This window comes from Arachis duranensis, chromosome 4 (assembly GCF_000817695.3).
Source record: "Arachis duranensis cultivar V14167 chromosome 4, aradu.V14167.gnm2.J7QH, whole genome shotgun sequence".
NCBI classification, from domain to species: domain Eukaryota; kingdom Viridiplantae; phylum Streptophyta; class Magnoliopsida; order Fabales; family Fabaceae; genus Arachis; species Arachis duranensis.
In genome coordinates this window covers 121,514,412-121,537,420 of record NC_029775.3, presented here as the reverse complement: position 1 = coordinate 121,537,420, position 23,009 = coordinate 121,514,412, and the positions used below count along the sequence as shown (strand labels likewise).

General features: G+C 34.0%; 6 protein-coding genes across 6 annotated transcripts; 2 read left to right on the top strand and 4 right to left on the bottom strand.

Moving 5' to 3' along the window:
* Positions 1-227: 227 nt before the first annotated feature.
* LOC107486882 (30S ribosomal protein 3, chloroplastic) lies at positions 228-1,554 on the top strand. The gene is made up of 2 exons (XM_016107453.3): positions 228-554; positions 987-1,554. The coding sequence occupies exons 1-2, from the start codon at positions 288-290 to the stop codon at positions 1,266-1,268; spliced, it is 549 nt and encodes a 182-aa protein (XP_015962939.1). The 5' UTR covers positions 228-287; the 3' UTR covers positions 1,269-1,554.
* A 1,909-nt stretch (positions 1,555-3,463) lies between these two features.
* LOC107486878 (nuclear intron maturase 3, mitochondrial) lies at positions 3,464-6,343 on the bottom strand. The gene has a single exon (XM_052259861.1). The coding sequence runs from the start codon at positions 6,250-6,252 to the stop codon at positions 3,991-3,993; it is 2,262 nt and encodes a 753-aa protein (XP_052115821.1). The 5' UTR covers positions 6,253-6,343; the 3' UTR covers positions 3,464-3,990.
* A 392-nt stretch (positions 6,344-6,735) lies between these two features.
* On the bottom strand, positions 6,736-8,317 carry LOC107486881 (uncharacterized). The gene is made up of 5 exons (XM_016107452.3): positions 8,059-8,317; positions 7,743-7,846; positions 7,487-7,658; positions 7,273-7,395; positions 6,736-7,178 (listed from the first exon to the last, which is right to left on the bottom strand). The coding sequence occupies exons 1-5, from the start codon at positions 8,224-8,226 to the stop codon at positions 6,831-6,833; spliced, it is 915 nt and encodes a 304-aa protein (XP_015962938.3). The 5' UTR covers positions 8,227-8,317; the 3' UTR covers positions 6,736-6,830.
* A 567-nt stretch (positions 8,318-8,884) lies between these two features.
* Positions 8,885-11,058, top strand: LOC107486782 (uncharacterized). The gene is made up of 3 exons (XM_021141759.2): positions 8,885-8,931; positions 9,341-9,731; positions 10,510-11,058. The coding sequence occupies exons 1-3, from the start codon at positions 8,885-8,887 to the stop codon at positions 10,672-10,674; spliced, it is 603 nt and encodes a 200-aa protein (XP_020997418.2). The 3' UTR covers positions 10,675-11,058.
* A 665-nt stretch (positions 11,059-11,723) lies between these two features.
* Positions 11,724-15,296, bottom strand: LOC107486883 (ubiquitin receptor RAD23d). The gene is given in 12 exon segments (XM_016107455.3): positions 11,724-12,052; positions 12,150-12,228; positions 12,428-12,531; positions 12,627-12,674; positions 12,789-12,854; positions 12,943-13,076; positions 13,079-13,245; positions 13,493-13,537; positions 13,638-13,717; positions 14,384-14,437; positions 14,733-14,894; positions 15,101-15,296. Coding segments are annotated over 12 exon segments (1,122 nt in total). The 5' UTR covers positions 15,167-15,296; the 3' UTR covers positions 11,724-11,935.
* Positions 15,297-21,248: 5,952 nt separating this feature from the next.
* On the bottom strand, positions 21,249-22,469 carry LOC107486884 (adenylate isopentenyltransferase 5, chloroplastic). Its single transcript, XM_016107457.3, has one exon. It carries the CDS (start codon positions 22,463-22,465, stop codon positions 21,605-21,607), a length of 861 nt encoding a protein of 286 aa, XP_015962943.1. The 5' UTR covers positions 22,466-22,469; the 3' UTR covers positions 21,249-21,604.
* Between the last annotated feature and the right edge of the window lie 540 nt (positions 22,470-23,009).

Sequence of the window (23,009 nt, the reverse complement as noted above, 5' to 3'; positions counted from 1 at the left end):
AATTTGTCTCGTTAGGAAGGACGTCGAAATCCTCGTCAGAAGAAATTTGGACTTCATGTTGAACTCTAAATTACATCAGTTTCAAATAATTTTCAAAACAATAATAATATATAAAAAAAATTGTATTTACATTAACAACATATAAAAAAATACTAGTTCTTTAAAATAAATAAATAAATAAATAAGAATAGAAAAGTTTCTTATTTCTTACTCAATCTGTTTGCTTATCTCTCTGTCTGTCACTCTCTTCGAACTTCAAACCAGCATTTAGAACTCAGAAGGCAGACATGTTGTCCATGGCACTTCTTCAGCCAAACGTGGTTCCCACTCTCTCTCTAAAGCCTTCAACTTTTCCATCGCAATCTCAAAGCCTCCCCCTTAGACCCCTCAAAGCCTCATCCTTTCCCAATCCAAAGCCCTTCTTCTCTTCTTTAACACCAAACCCTTCAAAGCTCTCTGTTTTTGCGGCACAATCTGAAACTGCTCAACAAATTGTTGCCGAAGATGATGCCACTTCTTCAGATTCCCCTCCTCAGCCTCAGCCTCAGCCTCAGGTTCATCCACCCCTTTCAAAAGGGACATTTTTTCTGATTAATTTAAAAGTTTTTTTTTGTGTTATGATTAACTTATTTGTAGATAAGCATAATTGATTATATTTATGTAGGACGTTCTTGTAGTTCCTGTTAGTACTTTCAAAAGGGGTGCAGAAATTTCAGGATAATATATATGTGGAGAGTCATGAATATCACTTTTATTCTCTAATATATTTTATTTTTTTAAATCTCAAGTTCTGTGTTCATTTGAGACTTACGCTCCATTTGAAATAGTACAATATTCAGTACTTTAAAAGGGGTGCAGGAATCTCACGATAAAATGTAGCATTTTAAGTAATGGAAATAGTGCTCAACTGCTCATTACCTGAATTTACCTTTTCATAATAATATTATTCTGACAGTTTGCATTTTGATGTTGTTGGTGTGATTCAGAAGCTTGGAGTGGTAGTAAAGCCAACGGAGAAGCCAAGACTTGTGTTGAAGTTCATATGGATGGAGAAGAACATTGGCATTGCACTTGATCAAATGATACCAGGGCATGGAACTATCCCTCTGAGCCCTTATTACTTTTGGCCAAGGAAAGATGCTTGGGAAGAGCTCAAGGAATTGCTTGAGAGCAAGCCTTGGATATCTCAGAAGCAGATGATCATTCTCCTCAATCAAGCCACTGATATCATCAATTTATGGCAGCAGAGTGGTGGCAACCTCGCATAAGCTTCACTGTACAATATTTGTGGATGCAAACCAAACCTTTTTCTTATTTTTCATTCTTCTTGTTTAATGTTTTTAGTGTCAATAGAATGTTCCCCTCTTAAAATTATGGTTATTCTGTTGTATTGCATTGCACTCTACATCTCTCTCTCTTTCTGCTTTGTTGCTATGTTATCCCACACAAGTCACCAATTCTTTTAGATGAATCTTTACTTTATATCTGAATTTTGTAACCCCCATTTCCAATATTGTTTTAGCGGTAAAAGGCTCTGCCTTGATCTTTTTCTTATGGTTTTACTTGGAAAAGGCTCCTCTTCAGATTTTTTAACACTTGAGAAAATAAAGTGTGATCTTAGTCTTACTATTAATTTTACAAGTGGGACTAAAATTAAATGAGAGAGAGAGTAATAAAGAGTAAGAGATCACAATTGACACTTTTGAATTTTTTTTTTCATTGGAGAGGATCCATTCTCGTTTTACTCTAAGTTATGAGAAAATATACTTATGCATGTGTAGTTGTGTAGAAAACAAAAAAAAAAACTAAATACAAATTATGCAGGTAAGTTGTGGAGACCTTGGCATAGTGACAATTCATTTGCCTCGGGATTAAGTAGAATGGATAGAAACCACTTTTAAGTGCAGTGTAGGTGAATTTATGATATGCTAATGTTTAGGATTAGAGGTTGTCTAATCTATCTAACCAATCTATCTAACCGGAAAAAAAATTTTACATGAGGTAAGATAGTTTCTCTAACATCTTATTGAAGGATTTTTTTGAGGAGTGCTAATGGCAAGTAGGTTTTGTGATTTGTAGCTATTATTAGTATTTTTTTTAATGGTACGAGATTATATTTAATGGTGTAAAATTACTCACTTTTTTGCTGATTAAATACTGACCAAATTTTAATAAAGATGCTAATTTTTTATATTTTTTCTTTTTTCTTAGTTTGGAAATGAATAATTTCATAGCAAAAGTTGATAGTTATTTACATGAAGTTGGTAATTAGTAATTAAGATGTTAATACTTATGTGTATATGATAAAATAAACTATTAAATTATTTTATATATATATTTTTGCTATTAGTCAAGTCCAAAAAAAAAAAGAGTTTGCTATTAGTCAATAAGTTGTTATTTGTACAAGACATAATTCGATCTTGAAATAATAATTAGAAAAAAATTAAATAATTCTCAAGTTGGGCTATTTACATTGGGTCTCAAAGACTGGAAAATAAGCCCAATACCACTGTAAAAGTGAAGCGTCAATGTTGTAACTTGTAAATAGAGAACACTAGTGAAACTTTTGGCGCGTGTGTGTGCGTGCGTGTTACCACACAGAAAGGTTGAAGCTTTGGTGTCGAGAAATGGAGGAAGAAAGCGACCCATTTCACTTCCTTTTCAACTTCTATGAAAACTCTTCTTCACAGAAACAACTCTTGCAAAGCATTCCATTTTGTGGTCAGGCCGCTGTTACCGTCGCCGACGGTGGTGGAAGCACTCAGGAGCAACACGACGTTTACCATACTCCGCCGGAGAACTCCTTGGTTTCCAGCTCCGACCACCAGCCTCGAGAAGTGGAGGTTGTGGATCTCGATGATTATGATTCCGAAGAATTGGATTGCGTCAATTTGGGTTCGGGTTCTGCTTTAGGGTTTCCGAAGGTGGAACTTGGTGGAATCAAACGAAATGCTGTTGATGAAAGGGAACTGCGTTCTGATGAGTTGCAGGTGGAAAAACCGAAACTTTTGGAGCCACCATCGGGGAAAGCAGACAATGTAAAGAAGAAGAAGAGCTCTCTTGTTTTCGATGTGTTGAGGACTCTAGCAGAAGCAGAGAAAGCACAGAAAGCACAGAAAGCTTTGGCTTCTGCTACTGATGCTGGTGTTGATACTGCTCGCTTGTTTGAAATCCTTTCAGGAAAGAAGAGGAGGGTAACATAAAGAAAGGATATTTAACTAGTGCATGCTGTTTTTTGAAATTGGAACATGTGTGTTGGATTTTCATTTGAAATTCCAAAATCAATCAACTTTGTTCAAACCATTGTAGATGGTATATTTTGTGTGTATTTAGGGTGCTAATTTCGGTTTAGGATGTTGTAACTCTGGCAAGACCTTTAACTATTATAATTATATATATATATAGTTCTAATTTCGTTCTCTCTCTATTCATTCATAGGACCATGTCCAAAAACTGTTGCATCTTAATTCCAAATGTTATACAGATGAAACAACAGATGTTTTTCAAAAATAAATAAAAGAATTGTTCATCTCTGTGCTCATCTTGTCCTAACTGACATGATCTTCCAATCTACATGATCATGCTGCGATTAACTCTGCTTTGGAACATAGGTTGTTACTATTGGAGTTAGGTTGGGATCAGGTTGAGGCCCATGTTGTTTCCACCGTCTATCTTGGTAAGGATTTGATCTTTCTTCAACAGAGTCTTAAGTATTTGAATCTCCCTTGACCTGTTCATTGGGAATTAACTAGAGTTCCTTGATGATGTCTTGATGTTATCTCTTGAATTTGGATTTTGAATTGAATGAAATTCTTCCAAGGCTTTGGTTCTATTTCTATCCCATTAAATTGCTCATTTTTAAAAGTAATCAATTCCCTAATCTTCTAGGAGCAGTTAACAAGAAAATGATGAGTTGAATTTTAGAAAAGTATAAAGTGCTCATTTCATTGATTGCAATGCCAATCAAGGTAAAAATGAGATGAGCATCAATCAATCCACATCTGCAAACGAGGCACAGTCAATGTCTTGAAGATTGATTCTCCCCATGTACAAATCGTGTATATGATCAGCACATAGTGGAAGACACTTTTGGTCTAGGCTTTCATGAATTGTACCCATCCCTTGCACCCATTTCTCTTTATCTAGTGGATTTATATTCAAACATTTTTGCAGCAACCGAACCCTATAGAAGACTGTAGTTGTGTTGTCACAAAAGTGGGCAATACAAGGCGTCGGAGGCTCATCCGATGCCAATCTTATTACAGCCAAAGTTAAAGCCCCATCTACAGGCTTTGGATCGGAGAGATTTCTGTCTCCCATCATTTTAACCTCTCTTTCTGTTGGAAAATACACTTCATCATTTCCATCCAAGTCATAGACTTTTAAATCTTTGCTAAAATTCTTTATCGCTTCGTGCTTAGTCGATTCGTGCTTCTCTGCTAATGTCAAGATACAAGAGAACCTCAAATGATAACTCACAATAGTTTTGACTGCCTTGAAGTTGTGGCAACAACAATAGAAATCCAACCACCTTCTGGCAATGCCAGCATACCACTTGATAATATCTGTATCCTCGAGTGCAAACAGGAATTCAATCGGCCTCGGACGACCCATATGATTAGTAAAACCAACCAACTTCACAGCCTTTCTTATGAGCATTATTGGCGCCTCAACTTTCATACAAAGCCTAGTCAAATCTTCAAGTGTTCCCTTTGCATATCTTTCTTCCTCTTCTTCCCTTATTCTTTCCGCTTCCTCCTCTATTGCCTTCCTAGCTTTTACCGGATTTAAATATTTATCCACCTGCTCTTGGAAATTATCATAAGCATCAATAAGCTCAGGCGGTAACTGATTCCTAATGTGTGCTAAAGAAAGGAAATCACCACCCGATAGCCTTCGATGCCATTCTTGACACTCATCTATGTTATCCAGAAACTCTTGCACCACTTCATCAGCCCAAGATTTAAAAATTTCTCGGACCTCATTTTCAATGCTAAAGTCAAATTTGAACCCATCACTTTGCTTTGTCTTCTTATAAACATGTTTAAATATCTTCAACCCCAGTATCCTTCTGTTCCTCTGTCTAGCATTTCTCAATTCCATGGCTCTAACTTCCTTCTGCCTAAGGTACTTTTTCCTCGCCCTAATTGCTTTCTCCGTCATAGGCGGGCGCAACACCGAAGGCGGAACAGCCTGCAGCTCCATCCCAACAAACTCAATCTTCTCCTCCGTTGCGCTATGTATCGCCGTATTCACTTTATCAACATCCAAACACAAATCAACTTCCAAACTCCTCAACAAACTATTCTTCAGCTCCATTGCCATCATCCTCTTCCCAGAAGTCACAAGAAGTATCTCATCGAAATACCTCACAGCATAAACCTTCACAGGCTTGTAATACACGCCACCATCGCTAGAACCAACCAGCTTTGGCTCCATTTCGCGACTCTCTCGATTCTCCCTGAGCCGTATCTCTTGAATCTCTCTGTCAAACTCATCAAAGTACACATTCATCAAAACAGAACACAATCCACATTCCTGAGGGAACCCTCTCCCAATCCAATTCCCACCAAGCTCAATCACCAAAACCTCACACTCAAACAACCTCTTTATCAATCCAATCAAAACGACATCGTTCAATTTCCGCTGAATAACAGAACACAGCCTCTCCACATGTTCATTCCCAAATCTATGACGGTTAAACCTAACCCTAAACCACCAAGAAGGATTCTCAACTGAGTTTTTCAAATACCTCACAGCAGTGTGCCTTCCCATTCCGACGCGTCCACCGTAGCAAAACGTCACAAACCGTTCATCGTATACTACTTCAAGAACCATCCTAACAGCCTCAACCAACACCTTCAGCTTCAAATTGGGGAGAACCAACTGTCCTAATGGCGAACCGGTTCCGGTTAGAACGACGCAGGAGGCCGCCACGTCGAACCGGTTCTCCCGGATCTCTCGGCACATTGACTCGAGGCTGAACCGGGCCGAGACCGAGTCCAGGAGAGGGCGCGAACCGGGCAGTCGAGCGGAGGCGGAAAGGTTGTGGCAGGCGGTGAGGAGTACAGCCGGTAAAGCGACGACGTTTTGGAGGATGTTATTGAACTTGCCATGGGAGAAGTGGGAGAGGACGAGGGATTTGAGTTGGTGAGTTGTGAGGGGTTGTTGTTGGGCTTGGGGAAGTTGAAGGGTTGTGTAGGGCTTTAGAAGCTTTGGTATTCGGCGCGTTATGTGGAGGTATGTGACCATGGAAATTGCGACGGAGTGGAAACGGAGAAGGCTCTTAGAACTCAGAAGGGTTTTTTGGAACTACTGTCGAGAGGGATAGGAAAACAAAAACGGAAACGGAAACGGAAACGGAAAACGGAGAAGGCTACTTTTTAAAAAGGTGGAAACTCAGTTATATCTAACAATCGTTAAATTAAAATTTAATCAAATCTTACAAATTATTTAACTTTTTCAGCTATCAATTCTATTGAGTTTTTTACCTTTTAAAATTATATTCTTTTTTAAAAAATTTACATTTAATTTAAAAATTCAAATAACTTAGGAACAACATGACGATGGATTTGTTTGGGTGAGTTTCTAAAAAAAAAATTTTTTGAGTTATACAAATGAAAAACCGACCCTGCTGTAGATGGTATATTGTGTGTGCATTTAGGGTGACAAGACCTTTTAACTATCATATATGTATAGTTCTAATTTCGTTCTCTCTATTCATTCATAGGACCATATCCAAAAACTTTTGCATCTTAATTCCAAATGTTATACAAATGAAACAACAAATGTTTTTCAAAAATAAATACAACAATTGTTCATCTCTGTGTTCATCTTGTCCTAACTGACATGATCTTCCAATCTACATGATCATGCTGCGTTCGATTCTGCTTTGGAAAATGAGTTGTTACTATAGAAGGGTTTGTTCTTTCTTCAACAGAGTCTTCATGATTTGAATCTCCCTTGACCTTTTCATTGGGAATTAACTTAGAGTTCCTTGATGATGTTTTCATGCTATCTCTTGAATTTGGATTTTGAATTGAATGAAATTCTTCCAAGGCTTCTTTGGTTCTATCCTTGTTCCTATCATATGAACCCTCTTCCATGGTTACATTCTTATGCTTAGGATCATTAGCACTGCTCCCTTGTTTGGTTTTCACTTCACCTTGCCATTTGTTCTGCAATTTTACAAGAGAAATTAAATTTCATTTCACTTTGAAATGAAGCTATTCAATCAGTACATGTTATTTCTCATGGAAAAGGTTTTCTTACCACATTTGTCAATATAGGTTCCTGCTCAAAATGCAAAGTAACACCAATTTCTGCAGCAATCTGCCTCAGCGCTTTCATTCTGATTTCCATGTTAGGCCCTCTTGTTGAAAGCTTTTCTATCATCTGTGTAAGGCAAGCAAATTTAAAAGTCATCAGCATGCTGCAATCATTCTCTTAAAAGCATGCTCTAGCAATATCATTATAGAGCCAGCACCTTAGCATTCACTCCATTATTTCTATGCAACTCAATAGCTTCATCCGCAAACTCCTTCCCAAGCTTTGATGTCAAAATCTCTTGAATCTTGTGCAGTTCTGGAAATTCTCCACACCTTGAAGATGCAAAGATAAGGCTAGATGTTGCTTCCTTGAGCTCATTATGAAAATCCCTAATGTAAACATTAATAACAAGTTAGTTTGATGCCAAATATTTACTCAACCACCATAGAATTGACAAGACAAAAAAAATGAACCTGTTCTTCTCAAGTAGTTCTGCACTTTCTCTTAGGTAGTTACAGTAAATTTCTATCATATCAAACACATCCAGTATGTTCTGTTCTCTTATCCAATGCTCCACCTATTTGCAAGAATAACACAAATTAATAGAAGCATATATGCAGAGATATGCATGTTTTTGTTGAGTTTCCTATTATAAAGTTCCAAACGATAATAGAATATCTGATACGAAAATTTCACATGAACGTTTCATGCGTTGAATTTTACATTAGATCTCAAGATTAGTTCAGAAACCATGGTTTTCATGTAAAGGATAATGAGGTTGATGCTTACTCGAAGTAGAGCACGGTCATGGTAACCAAGGCGAAGGAGTTGAGCAACATCAGAGTAGGCATAAGAAGCTCGAGCTTTGTGGTGGTTCTTCAAGATTGAAATCCTAGATACAGCAAGTGTTGCCATATTTCTTATTTTTGAAGTGAAGTTTTTTCCAAGCAGACCCATCTTTGATGTTTCCTCTTCAATTTCTTTGTTGTTTGGTGAGACAAAAATGACTATGATGCTGTGACAAGAGTTCAAGTTGAATATGTTAATGCCAAAACCTGCTATCACTTTGATAGGTTCTTTTTAAGGAAGTTGTTTACTTGTTTCTTAGAGCTTTCATGACTCATTATGGATACGACCTTTTCTCAATTTCTCTTGAAAGTTGAAACTTGTTTGAAAGGTCAAAACCTCAAAAGCATCATTCTCTTTATCTCTTAATAGTTCGCGTTTTTGAGGTAGTAATAATAATAATTTATTATTTAGTCCAATTTGGTTGAAGAAGTATTAGCTTCGGTAAGCTACATTACCATGTCATTAAGTATTCTTTTTTATTTGCCATTTTGGCTGCTACTAAAGTAAAATAGATCAATAATAATTCTTGCATGCTAGAGTATAATTCTTAGGCAATCACAAACAAAAAAATGCATAGTACTCATCTATATAAGTGTCTTTTTAAGTCTTTATAATGAAATATAACTAAGAAAAAGAAATTAAAAGGAGATTAAAAATTAGGACACAATGTACCTATGTACCCACATTTATATATGATATCTAATCTAATTTAACAGTTATAAAAAAAATTAAAATAGATTATCACAGCTGTAATGAGGTGTGGTGAATGGTGGTGGCGGTGGCTGTGGTCAAGAGTAGCAGCCTACGTGTTTGGTAAATGGCAGAAGCCGAAAACAGAGAAAATTAAACATATCATTTACCTTTTTTTTTAAAATATTATTTATACACTAGAATTAGTCATTAAAATTAACTATCAATATATTTGTGTATAAATATATATGAGTTAATTTATTTTTAATGTATATTTATATTTCAGCACGTAGACGTACATAACTCACCTTTTTTATTCTTCCACATTTTTTATGCTAAGCTTGCATGCATTCTTTGTATGAATAATGGATTCAAGCCTTTCTTAAAACCAAGTTAAAACTTAAAAATCCTATATTTCGCTACGTTAACATAAAAAGCAACAAAAAAAAATTAAATAAATAGAAAGAAATAAATAATAAAATAATATTTACACCACCTTATACAGTTTCTCTTTTTTTTTTATAGTAATTAGGTTTTGGATCCGTTCCTCCTCCTCCTCCGCCGCCTCCGCTGCCATTGTTCGGTCGTTCGCCACTACCTCGCACCACAACAACCACCGCCAGAACCACAAGTTCCTGGATTCCAATACCTTCCTCGGAAGCTGGCAGCCTCCGAAGAACCCGAAGGAGGCTGAGGCGAAGCTGGCGATGCTCCGAAGGGACTACGCGAAGCAGATGAAGGAGGTTCGGAAGCAGTACATCCACGAAATGGAGCTGCTTCAGATCGAGAAGCAGCGCAAGGACGAAGCTCGCAGAGAAGCCCTTAGAGTTGCCAATGAGGAGCGCAAGAAGCTCAAGGCCGAAGCTGCGCAAATCAGGGCTCAGGAGCGCAAGATCGCACAACAAGAATTCAGAGAAACACTCGTGCGTTTTTCTTTTCCTTCTTCCCTCCCCTCTATGAATTTCGCTGTGAACACCAAGTGTTCGATGGTTTGCTTATTTGGTAGTTTGAGCTAATATGCACGTCAAATGTTTGTTAATTAGTCTCGGTGGATAATTAGGTAGATATATGTGCTCAATGTTGTGTTCGTGCAGACGAGGTGTTTGATCTAATGACTGAACTACTTTTGAAATAAGTGTTGTTTTCTTTCTTTGGAGCTATAATGGCTTGTTGTTTTCTTTTTTCTGAAAATTGACTAGGCCTAAATCTGGCTTTGATTTTCCTTTCTGTGATATTCTTTTGCTTGGGCCAAATGTAAAGGGTTAGATTTTATCTTTTGTATGTGTATACCACACTATTGATTGACCCTTGTTCATTGTCATTGTTCATTATTTTGCTACGTAATCAACATTTCTAATATTATTGCCTTTATGGTCTTTGTTTTGTATTTATCTGTCAGTTGGTTCATTCTGGTTTATACTTTGAATTGCTAATCTGTCAAAAAATCCAGTTATAAAATAGGAACTAGTTTCCTATTTGATTATGGAACATGTAGAAACAATACAAATAAATCAATAATCAGCTGACATGGAGTTTGGAGGTATAGTTTTTATATTTTGGAAGTCTAGTTTTCGAATCTTTCAGGTGTGCTAGAGAGATACTTCGACCTATTATTGCACACAGCCTTAATTTCATGTATTTAAGTTAAACCTCTTGCAGTCTTTTGATGCGCTTACTGATGTGTCATTCTTATGAATCCAGTTAAAAGAAAGAGCTGAGAAACTTGAAAATTGGAGGATGAAGGTCAAAAAGCATGGTGAGAAGATGGCAGAAAAGAAAGAGTTATTGCGTCGACAAAGCTCAATGTGGATCGATGAAGCTAATCTTGAGGCACAAATATTGGAATCCATCGTTTCCTTTCGCTGAGTCCCTTATACTTCCACACTTGTTATGGTTGGGATCAGTGTTGTGTTATTTGTTACATAGAAGTTATATTTTTGTCCTATGTTCAATCAAGGTTGCATCATCATGCAAATAACTTATGCATTCGGAGTATGGTTAACCACTGCTACATTCAAGATGCATAATACACATGGAAATAAGTCTGGATCTTTTGGGTTAGTCTGGGATTATAGAGCAAGTACTAACGTACCAAGTTTGCATGCTTGAGTGTACAATGATTTTTCTTTTTTTCCAATAGACGTGACTTGCTAGTGATTGCACTTGATGCATATATGGTATACCCTAATTTAGAACCATTGCAAAAACTAGTATTTTTCTTCAAGCTTACGCAATTTAGATTTTCTTTAACTCAAATGTTGTTTGGCTCACGGTTTCTTAGCGTGTAGAATCAATCAAACGACGAGCAACGCCAGTAAATGATGAAAGCGAGATAATTATTTAGCATAAAGCTCGGTTACATTTTCCCTAAGCAATCAGGTATCAACAATACCCACGGATTCTAATAACTAAATGTTGGTCATTGCAAGGTATTTGGGTTATGTCCAAACGAAGCACATAAATCATTCAACATAGATTTACATTTCACGTTAAACTTCAGTGAATTATTATGCAAATATTCTCCGTCAATGATTTTTGTTATTATTTTTTCTTTGTCAATTCATAGCTTTTTTGTTTCTCGGCTATCCACTGCCACAACAAAGACCTTTGCTTTAGTGTTACACAGCGACTGAGCCCAGATATGAATTGAATTCATTCACACCGCTTTGTTAAAAGACCTAGTTAGATAATCACTAAATCACATTCTATGATTATATGATTATTGGTAGATATTTTCATCTGACGATAATTTATTTGATGGAGAAAGACAGACGCAATCCATCACCCTCAACAATCACGTTCTAAGATTTTAATAACATAACTATTTGTTCCATCATTTTCAAGTTTCCATATCCTTCACTTAATAAAATAAGTTAAATGAAGTTAGAGAAAACAAATCTGGAAAAAATTACGGCTGCAGAAGAATAAAAGCACCTATCGATTTCTTGGCATCTATATTTTCCAGTCAATGGTCTGAAATTAATAATCTACAGGCAGTATGGTTCACGAGGATCAATAATAAAGCTAAGCAAATAAGTATTGACATTGCCACTTCTCCAAAGAGTTCAGATGATAAGCAACGACATCAAAGGAGCATAGCTGGTGAAGATGAAACAGAACCATCTTCTTAGTCTTCAAATTCATTCAGGTGATCCAAAAGATAGTTGGCTGCCAGGTCCTCGTTTTTGTTGCATGCAAAGAACACCTCCAACACAAGATCTCTATCAAATCCCATATCTTGAAGCTGCAAAAGAACAACATAGGGACAAGAATAAGATACTAACACTAGCAAGTAGTACATCATAAACAAATTTCAACGGAGAGCATTCTCAATGGCTTACCCTTTGAATAGCCTCATTCTCTTCTGGGGTGACAGTGATGGTCTGGGGCACTGCAGAAGCCAACTCACTTGGTAGATTCCTGATCAAACAATTCAAAACAACAGCTTTAGCATACCCATGTCTTATGAAGTCAATAAAATCCCAGATACATTGGGGACTCTGCATTTATACACGCGGGGATTATAGAATGTGTTTACTCATACAATATAAATATGAATGGAAAACTTAAAAAAAAAAAAAAAAGCAAAGCTGCAGACTTTAGAAATTCATCATCTTACTCTTCTCCATCAGGTTCATTTATCAAGCGTAAGAAATCAGCCTGATGCTCTTGGATAAGCTGCATTAGGTGTGGATTTTGTCTACCCAATTCCTGAAGCATGGGCTGCAATGGAAGTAGAAAATAATTAACAACGTCCTTTAACTAGAGGAGACCCTAAACAATAATATTGCAAGTGGATCAACAAACACTAATATTACCTGCAAAATCTGGGGATTTGCTTGCACCATCGCTCTCAGGGCTTGGAACTGAAATGCCAAACAATCTCAGAAGTCAGAACAACATCAACAACAACAAATAATAAATACATAAATTTAAGATGTGACATAACACCCATATCTGAACCATGAAAGTAAAAATACCTGTTGACTGTTCCGCAGGAAATCCAAGTCGCCCGCATTTTCATTTGCACCCATATCGGGAATACCCTGTTCAAAATATTGCCAATTCAAAATATTGCCAATTTACCACCCAATATTCATATTGTTTAAGTTATACTCAATGGCTACTATATACCTGGGGAAAGAGGTTGAGTGGGTTGGTGTTGGGCCCACCAGTAGGTGCAACCTGAGCTTGACCCTGAGCCTCACCTGAAGGGTTTGCTGCCTGCCCAATAGCGGGGGTTCTGGCAACTGCTGGTACTTCAGCTTGTACTCAACAGCTCTTTCAGGATTGTTAAACGCTGCACGAAGAGCACGGATAACAGTATCTCGATCCCAACTACCTCCCCCCATGTCTAGAATCTGTTGAATAGTCGATTCTAAATTGCTTCCTGAAATGAGGTTTGATGCTGCTTGGCCATAAATGCCGGCCACATCACTGCAACAACCAGAATATACAAAATCTTTATTTAAGTACCCACATTTGATGATGACTAAGCTAAATATTCATCTTATGCAGTGTCAAAGAAACAGAAGACCAGAGGTGGAAATTTACATATAATTTACATATAATTTACACGTAAAAAATTAAAATTAGGGGGGCCATTGCTAAGGTTGGCACAAATGGTCAACTATCTTTAAGTACAAAAAAGCTGTTCATGGTAGAGAAAATGGTAGGTACTCACCTGGCAGGAGTTGTAACAGGATTTTGCTCAGAATTGGATACTCCCCTGAAAAGAGAAGAACAAGAGATAGAGAATTTTACATAAAGACTTGAAAAAAGAATATTCAACTGCATTGAAACTTGGAGACGAGCAGATATGAACTCACTGTCCTACAGTTGAAGCAGGAGGTTGAGATGTTGTGGATGGCAATGAAGTGGGAGGCAAAGAACTCGCCGGTTCAGCTGCCTAAACGTGCAAGTCACATCCAAATGAAACAACACAAGAAGCTAAGAACAATGGAAATTTTGAAACTATAAAATATAATATATAAACGAGAAACCAAACTGCAGAATATTATTATTACGTCTGGTGATATTAAAAAAATGGCATCGACGTCCAATATCTGTTTGACCAAACATATCAGCATAAACTCTTCCACAGAGAACACGACAAAAGCATTTTATACGTGTCGCCAAAGGCGGCATATCTGTTTGACCAAACATATCAGCATAAACTCTTCCACAGAGAGCATGACAAAAGCATTTATACGTGTTGCCAAAGGCGGCATATCTGTTTGACCAAACATATCAGCATAAAGTCTTCCACGCACAGCACGACAAAAGCATTTATACATGTCGTCAAAAGTGGCATTTCTGTTTGACCAAACATATCAGCATAAACTCTTCCAGAGAGCACGACAAAAGCATTTATACATGTCGCCTACGTGCATTGAGAGGACTAGACAAAACATGAATGAACATATATACATCAACTCACCATGTGTTATAGTTAACAAGAGTCAATACGTTTGACGAGTCCACTTATATAAGTAGGTAAAAAAGGTGCGTTAGAGAAAACTGAAAGTAGTTGCAAAGACAAATCATAAGCTGAAAATGTAATAGCCGTATTCACCTGTTTTGCAGATGCAGATGATGCAGTTGAGGCTTCACCTGATGATACCTTGCTCTACAATGACATCATTACAAATATTTAAGCTATAAGCTAGAGGTAAATAAATACTAATAAAGCATGAAAGGTTTCTCTTGTTCCCTTTCCTCAACCACAAGCAAAAGCATCAAGTTTGCTATCACACATCACTGCAACAAATTCATTGTTTTCCTATTAATATTCTTTCTCCCCAATAAATTCAAATAATTAAAACCAGGATTTCCAAGAAGGGGTACTCTTTCGTCCAACACATAAAGGAAACAAATCAACAATTCAATCCAAAAGTAGAAAAACACCAATCATCAGTAATCACCTTAGATAGCATGATCACCACAAAACTATTCTCAGCAACTTTATTGTCTTCAAGGGTTGTGTCATCCTTAAGCACTTTCCCCTGATGAATAAGCATTTGTTGTGCAGCTGGATAAACTTCAGCACCTTGTTCTCTCTCTATATTTCTCTTCACATCAGCAACCTAACATTAACAATCCAAATATCCATTAATTCAATATATATATGTAATATATCAATTCCAATATTCAAGTAGTCAATTACCCTAAATACACAAAAAATATGTTCATGAAAATCAAATCCTCCAACAGTGACATAAAAATAATAATAATCAAAATAGGGAAAAGCATAAACCTAATTAACAATGTTTTTGGCGTAGAAGAGCATTACCGTGTCTTGGGGTTGCACTTGGATTTCAAAGTGAGTTCCTTTAAGGGTCTTCACGTTAATCTTCATGTTGCAGTATATTTCCGGTGAGCTTCTCGGAGCACCGGTAACCACCGCAGGGCTGAGAGAGAGAGAGAGGTTAGTTTTTGTGTGCTTTGCTTCTTTTTGGGGAAAACAAGTTTGGAACTTTGTGTGGAAAGCTCTGTTGCACTTATATTTATCGGGATAGCCATGTCAACTGGGGAGTTATCCGGTGTGAACCTCACCACACCATAAAGTAACTCTATCACACTTAAACTCATGCCACGTGGCAACCATGTTTTGCAGCTCTAAGATAGTCTTTTTTTTTTCTTTTCACATCCGTTAAATATTTTTGGCTTCATTCTTAAGTGTTACGTCTGAAAATTAAATTACCAAATCAACCATCTATATAAAATATATAAAAAATATTAAAAAATTAATAAAATTTATTATTTTTATCAACAATTAATTAATAATATTTAAAATATAAACTAAAAATATATTAATATATTATTAAATTAAAAAATTAGATTAATAATTTAATAATTATTTTTTTATATATATAACATTTTTTATTTTCAGTAGCTTTTACACTATGTGTTTGTGGAATTTGTCACAAAACCCTCATAGAGATAATTTTGATATCACAGAATATGAAGCCTTTATTAAAAAAGAAAAAAAAATTATTTGCTTAGATTGGTTGAAATTTGGCTATTCGATGCCTTTATCACTTTAAATTTTGATGGTTGAAGATGTTGAGACACTAATAGGCTGTTAAATAGGTGGTAAGCTGCTTAATCTCCAAGAAAAATAGTTGAAAATGGGATTAATTAAAAGTGTTGTATGGCCATGAATTATGAAAATTGAAAAAGAATGCCACTAACGAACCATTTCATTGTTAAAAGAAATGTTGAAAACAAATCAATAAAAGAAATTTCTAAATTCTTCTCACCTTTTGGATAGAATTGAAATAGAGCTTTAAAACACGCAACAAGGAAAGCAAGGCAAACCAGCAAAGAATATACCTGTCCTCACAACTTGGAGCAAGTGTGTTAATATAAAGTTATGCCGTTTACTAAAAAAACTAAGGGTACACTATGAAATTATGCAAAAAATTATTAGAATTTTGGTTGAAGTGTGTTAAAATTTTCAAAATATTCTTAAATTTTATTCTTAAAATTTTTTATTTATAACAAATATACTTTTAGCGGTTCATTTTTTAAAAAATTTAATTAAGTAATAATTGTTAGAAAATTATTTTAATTTTTTAATTTATTTGTGGACAATACGTATATTAATTATAATCACAAATTATGCTATTTCAAATTAAATGACTTATATAATGATGTGGTAATCTCATTTATTATTAATTTGTTATAGATGCTACATTGAATAAGTCATAATTACTTTTAATTCAAAATTAAATGAGAATAAAATCAAATATTATCTTTTGTTTTTTAAATAATTATCTTTTGGATTTTAGATATATTATCTTTTGGATTTTAAATACTATTTTATTTGGGTTTTAGGGTTTAATGGATATTATGTTCAAATATAAATATTGCCTTCAGTTTTTGGTCCTAACATACGAAAACCGCCTTTGTGCTCTTTTTCTATTAAAAGCTTAAAAGAGTTACAATCCAGCCATAGGGATACAGAAGGATTTGGTTGAGGAAGATCGAAAGAATCATAACATCCAAATCATTCCGCATTATGAGATATTTTTAGTGATTCAATACGGATGATAATAATTTATTCCAACAATAATTTCGTAAGAATAACCTTCAACATAAGTAAATCTAACATAATTATCATGCATTATTGCTTGACTAATGTGCGTAAATTATGCACTTCTTTTTGTTTGTGATCTTTCTTATTTTCGTGTTTCTTCTTTCTTATTTTTTTATTGTTGTTGTTGCATTTTTTTATTTCTTCTCCTGCTTTTTTGATGTTATTGCAATATTTTTAATTTCTTTTTTTATTTATTTTTTTATTCTTTTTAAGAGAATGAAATAAAAATTATGAGAAGATAAAACAAAAAGGAGAAGATGAAGAAGAAAGAGAAAAATATGATGACGATAACAAAGGAAAAAAAAAAGAATTTTGAATTATACAAAATTTATCAGAAATTATTATTTTTGATTGTCTAGAATTATTGGTTAAATAAATATGAAACAATAATCTTCATATGTAATCGTATAAATCTTCTGTACTTTCTTTAGAAGGAGACGGTTGTCACACTTGTCATTGATTATTACTTGATCATTTTGAAGAGGTACATAAATCATTAACCATAAATGATGAGAATCACTATTGATAGCATGGGTATAATATTTTCTTTTTATATTGTCTACCATATATAATTTCGATTTAAATCAATTCATATAGTAACAAAGGAACATATTGATTGATTTCTAGGTAAAGATGAATATATTTTCCAGTCAATGGTGTGAAGTAATTAATCTAATCTACCTGACATTATGGTTCCTAAGGACAATAACAAGGTAAATAAATATTAACATTGGCACTTGTCCAGAGTTCAGAATCAAATGAAATAGAATCTTTGATTAGTCCTCAAATTCATTCTGGTGATCTAAAAGATAGTTGGCTGCCAGGTCCTCGTTTTTGTTGCATGCAAAGAACACCTCCAATACAATATCTCTATCAAATCCCATATCTTCGTGTTGGTGTTGGGCCCACCAGAAGGAGCAACTTGGGCCTGAGCCATGATAGATAACCAATTTGGGTCGCCCACTTTGTATGCCTCAGTATCCGAGGGATTAGTCATTGGGCTTCCGGCCTAATGGATACCCTGGTGCAAACCAAAAAAATAGTTGTTAAATTAAACCATAATAGATAAATGCCAAATACTCACCTAGCAGGAGTCATAACAGGAATTTTCTCAGGATTGGATACTCCTCTGAAAACCAAAAGTATAAGAAATAGACAATTATACAAGATGATTAAAAAAAAAAAGACTTTAAATTGCACTGAAACTTGGAGAGAAAGAAAAGACAAACATGAACTCACTGTCCCACGGACGAAGTAGAGGATAGCACTGAAGTGGCAGGCAAAGAACTTGCAGGTTGAGTTATTGCCTAAACAATTATGTCACAAGAGATTGGAAACAACACAATAAATAATAGTGCAATAATTATAATGATATACTAAATAAGAGAGGAATCAAACTATGGAATGTTATTATGTAGTTTAGATTTTTAACAAAAGATGCCTAAATATCCAATCTCTGTTGGATTAAACAGATTATTATTAACATATACACTTCAGAGACAAGACATGCATTGAGGCTCCACTTGATGATACCTTACTCTGCATTGAGACATTTTAACAGCAAGCCAACAACATGAACAATATTTCTTTTTTCCATCCTCATCAACAAAAGAAGCAACATATCAAACCATTTTTTATTTCAAATAAGGGATATTCTCCTTCCTCCATCATTCTAAACAAACACAGGAAACAATTCAATCCAAAAATGCCAGTATAACACTAATCATCAGTAATCAGTAATCACCTTAAATAACATGATCACCACAAAGCTATTCTCAGCATCTTCATTCTCTTCCAGGGTTGTGTCATCTTTAAGCACTTTCCCCTGATGAATAAGCATTGTTGTAAAGCTGAATAAACATCAGCACCTTGTGCTCCTTCTAAGTTTTTCTTCACATCAGCAACCTAACATTAATAATTCACATACTACATAAAGCAAAAACTTTAAATTTGAAAACACATAAATTCAGATACTCAAATAGTAAACTAAAAAATTAGCATAAACCTAATTAACAATGTTTCTTGAGTTGCAGAGCATTACCCCAGAGATTATATTAGGAATAAATATTCACAGAATTATTTTATTCTTAAGGATATTGTTTTGATAAAATTGATTTCAGAAGTTAATCAATGCAATGAAAGTCTGAAATCTCTGGCAATGAGGGTATGAATAATGATAAAAAGAAAGTGAGAATAAAAGGATATAAGTGTTACTTGAGACTGAAGCTTGTTGCTATTCACTGCTATGCTCTCATGTATTTGTTAATTGTAAACAAATAGACTAAGTTAAGGAGGCTGATGTGGAGAAGAATAGTTAGTTAACATAAGTTAACTGATGTCACAGCTGGTAGTTAGGTTGTTAGTCACATTTCTGATAAATTTGAATAATGCTATAAATTTAAGTTTTTTTTTTATGGATCAAGTTCAACTAAATTAAATAATAAAACTTTGAATAATGTTAGTCATAATTGATTTTTGTAATGTTAGACTAATTTAGTTAAATTTGATTAACAAAAAAGTTTGGATGTGTAACATTATTTGATAATTTTTTATTATAAAAAATTAGTTAACAAAAAAATTTGGAGGTGCAACATTATGTAACTCAGCGAACTTTTACAATAAGTATGGAGAGGTAGATTTGGAATTGGTAGAAATTCAGGTGCAGTCGACTTCACGTGAAGTTGATACCTGAGAATCGTTATATGATTTGACTTATTTGACGACTCTCAGCTATCAATTTTACGTGAAGTCGATTATATCTGAGTTTTCATCGAAATTGCTATACTACCAAACCACCAAGGGTATAGCAGTATGCATGTTTGGCATTAGACAAGAGAAACCTATTCAAAAACTTTATAGCCAAGTCTAAGTTTAACATCTTGGTTATTCTGAAAATTAAACATGTTATTTGAGAACTCAGCTGCATTTGTTTATAGGAAAGCGACATTGAGACAGAGATACAGAGACATAAAATCGTATTTGACAGATGAGACATAGACAAAGACATTGTGTCAAAAGACATTGAATTAGCATATTTTGTGTCCATCAAAGAATACAGATACATTAACAAAAAACACAACTTATTTTTTATTTTTTCTTTCATTATTCTTGTTAATTTTTCATAATAATATTTTTTATTATTATATTTTTTTCAAATTTTTTAAATGAAAAAAAAAATGAGAACAAATTGAATTTTCATAATTTATTCTAATTTATCACAAAATAAAATAGAAAAACACAAAATTTTATATTTCTATTCTTTATATCTTATTCTCAATGTTTTGTATTATCCTGTTCTCAGAATTAAACACAGTTTCAATAAATTTTCTTTCCGGAAACAAAAGTACCAGCTTCTATTAGAGGAAGCAATAAGTCAAGAATTAATGGAGCATGTTTGACTAATATAAGAAAAACTACAAAATCACAAAAATATAAAAGGTCAAAATCAAACCATGTATTTGGAAACCTACTAAATTTGAGTGTTCTTATTTAGAATATTTCTTAAGATATTGAATTCTTTTTTATTTTAGCTATTTTTACAAGATGCGTTTCCAATTTAATTTGAAACTTCGACAATTCCCTGTTAATTCTTTTCTATTTGTGTTTCAACTCTATAATTAAATTTCACTATTAAGATAAATTCAATGTTAAATCCTTCAAATTTAGATTTCACCAACAATATATAATTGAATTTCAAGCCTTTTGAAAATAAGGGTTGGAGTTTTTTTTTATCGAAAATAAAGAGACTCGAACCTAAAATTTTTTAAGTGAGTACGGAGAGATTATGCCATTTGAGCTATAGCTCGTTAGTGTATCAGGGTTGAAGTTTGTTTCTACGTTAGTAAAAATGTGAATGAATAATGTTGAGTTAGTAAAGATGTGAACTAGAAAGATGTATTTTGTATTAAGTTAAAAGAGGAAAAAAGTAAGTTTTGTTAAAATATTTGGAAGAAACAAATTTTAAGTGTAAATTTTTTTACCTATTTTAGGCTATATTTATAATGAAAAGTTTAATAAAAATTTAAGCATTGTTAGTTTATTTAATTAAATGTTGAGAGTTTAAATTTCGTTTGTGTATCTAATAATTTATTAGTCAATAATTCTTAAATAAAATTTATATCTACAACAAATTAGACTTAAATTGTTGAATTGGATAATACTGTAAAAAAAAAAACATTTTCTAAATATTGTTTACATTACATGTTCAAATAAATATTAAAAAATGTTGTAGAAAGAAAAAAAAATATAACCCATCAAATTCTAACCACTATTAATGCAGATTAACAAATATATAAAATTATAAATTAATAACAAAAAAAATGTATGTAAATATATATAAATAGGGTACTACTAACCCCTTTATTTTTTTATTATTATAATTATTGACATAATACACTCTTTAATAATATATAGGAACTACAAACTCGTTAAGAGTAAATAGTCCTTTGTTTTCTTAATTATATAGAGAAATTGTTTTTTTTTTTTATCATGATCATTGTTTTTCAAGTGTGCTCTAAGAATAAGCAAAATATTTTACTCCATTCTATATAGTATTCGTCACAATAAAAAATACAGGTTTCTCATCAAAAGAATAAAGAAACTGTATCAAATGTGACAAATAATATATGAAGTAGAATAAAAAGATTTTATTATTCAAAGAGCACCTCTAAGAAGGAACAATTTTTGTCTCAATCATCAATGTTCTAGGAACCTCCGAACTACCTCCACACTTGGTTTGAGCACAATCTCTTGATAAAGATGGTTGTAATCTTCTCCTCTCAAAACAGCCTCAAAAACTTGTGTAGAATCAATTCTGGTCATCTTCCAACCAAGTTCATTGACCATCCTTTTGATCTTGGTGACTTGATTTTTAGCCAACTTATGAGTGTTGATCTTCATGGTATCAATTGCATGAAGAAACACCCGAGTCTTATAAGCCTCATCAACATCACTTGAATCATTCTGAAGGATGTGAAAATAGTAATGAAGTTCAGGGACTCCAATGGCTCTTCTAACCCCACGAGAATAATCAGCATTCTTGGGATCAAAAGCCTCACGACGAATCTCATCAACAACACCAGCATCAACCATCTCATCAACTCTAATGTCTAAGTAATCATACAGAACAGGGAGAGACACATCAAGCCAAATGAAGCAGCAATCATATTTGGATTGAAACTCACCCCTGGGATCATTCACTAATGCCTCAATGTAAGAGTTTGAGCCTCCAACAATGATGGGTATGTTCCCTTTTTCGGTTATGAGTTCAAGGGCATCATGAACATGTTTGCAAAATTCATTAGCCGTGAAATCATAGTCAGGATCATCAATTATGCTTAGCAAGTGATGGGGTATGTCACCTTGTTGGGAAGGTGCCATCTTGTTCGTCACAATGTCCAGCCCTCTGTATACTTGGATCTTATCTGAATTAATTATTTCACAGGGGAATTGGGTCCCCAAGTTGATGGAAAGTTTCGATTTTCCAGATCCTGTTGTTCCCATAATGAACAACACTTTCTTCTTACCCAAGCTCGAAACACTCCAACTTGGAGCCATTTTCAAAACCTAGAAATTAAACACAAAAAAGGAGAGTCATATTTAAAAAAAAAAAGGTGGAGATATATATATTAAACCAAAATTAGCCACCAAAGTCAACCACCAGTATAAAATACATGTTAAAATACAAATATATATTGAAAATAAATTAAATCACACATGTATTTATACACAAATACATTAGTGACTGATTTTAGTGGTTTACTAGTATTTTTACCCTTGATAACATTAGGGGAATATAAATTTTTTGAAACTACGGTCAACTTTGTTCTGACAGTATAGATTATGTATGGCACACAATATTTATAAAATCAAACTAGTTTTACAAAAAAAAGTCGTAAATTGACAAAAGTCTCTCGATAAGAAAACCAAGGTATCTGTACATAAAAAATTAAATAATAAGATTTTTAGTTATTATTTTTATATGAAAAAGCCTAATTTTTTATTAATAATTAATTTTAACATTCATTATCTAAAATTTAAAATAATTTAACGTGTATACTTTTACATTTAATTAGATGTTAACTGTTAGGTCTATTATACA

What these genes read in the sequence shown, in the direction of transcription:
- LOC107486882 (XM_016107453.3), top strand. Translation starts at nt 288, where the DNA reads ATGTTGTCCATGGCACTTCTTCAGCCAAACGTGGTTCCCACTCTCTCT. An exon ending in AGCCTCAGCCTCAGCCTCAG is followed by an intron (nt 555 to 986) that starts GTTCATCCACCC and finishes GGTGTGATTCAG; the next exon opens with AAGCTTGGAGTGGTAGTAAA.
- LOC107486881 (XM_016107452.3), bottom strand. Translation starts at nt 8,226, where the DNA reads ATGGGTCTGCTTGGAAAAAACTTCACTTCAAAAATAAGAAATATGGCA. An exon ending in ATGACCGTGCTCTACTTCGA is followed by an intron (nt 7,847 to 8,058) that starts GTAAGCATCAAC and finishes TCTTGCAAATAG; the next exon opens with GTGGAGCATTGGATAAGAGA. An exon ending in GAACTACTTGAGAAGAACAG is followed by an intron (nt 7,659 to 7,742) that starts GTTCATTTTTTT and finishes TGTTTACATTAG; the next exon opens with GGATTTTCATAATGAGCTCA.
- LOC107486878 (XM_052259861.1), bottom strand. Translation starts at nt 6,252, where the DNA reads ATGGTCACATACCTCCACATAACGCGCCGAATACCAAAGCTTCTAAAG.
- LOC107486884 (XM_016107457.3), bottom strand. Translation starts at nt 22,465, where the DNA reads ATGGCTCCAAGTTGGAGTGTTTCGAGCTTGGGTAAGAAGAAAGTGTTG.
- LOC107486782 (XM_021141759.2), top strand. Translation starts at nt 8,885, where the DNA reads ATGGTGGTGGCGGTGGCTGTGGTCAAGAGTAGCAGCCTACGTGTTTG. An exon ending in AGTAGCAGCCTACGTGTTTG is followed by an intron (nt 8,932 to 9,340) that starts GTAAATGGCAGA and finishes TATAGTAATTAG; the next exon opens with GTTTTGGATCCGTTCCTCCT. An exon ending in AAGAATTCAGAGAAACACTC is followed by an intron (nt 9,732 to 10,509) that starts GTGCGTTTTTCT and finishes TTATGAATCCAG; the next exon opens with TTAAAAGAAAGAGCTGAGAA.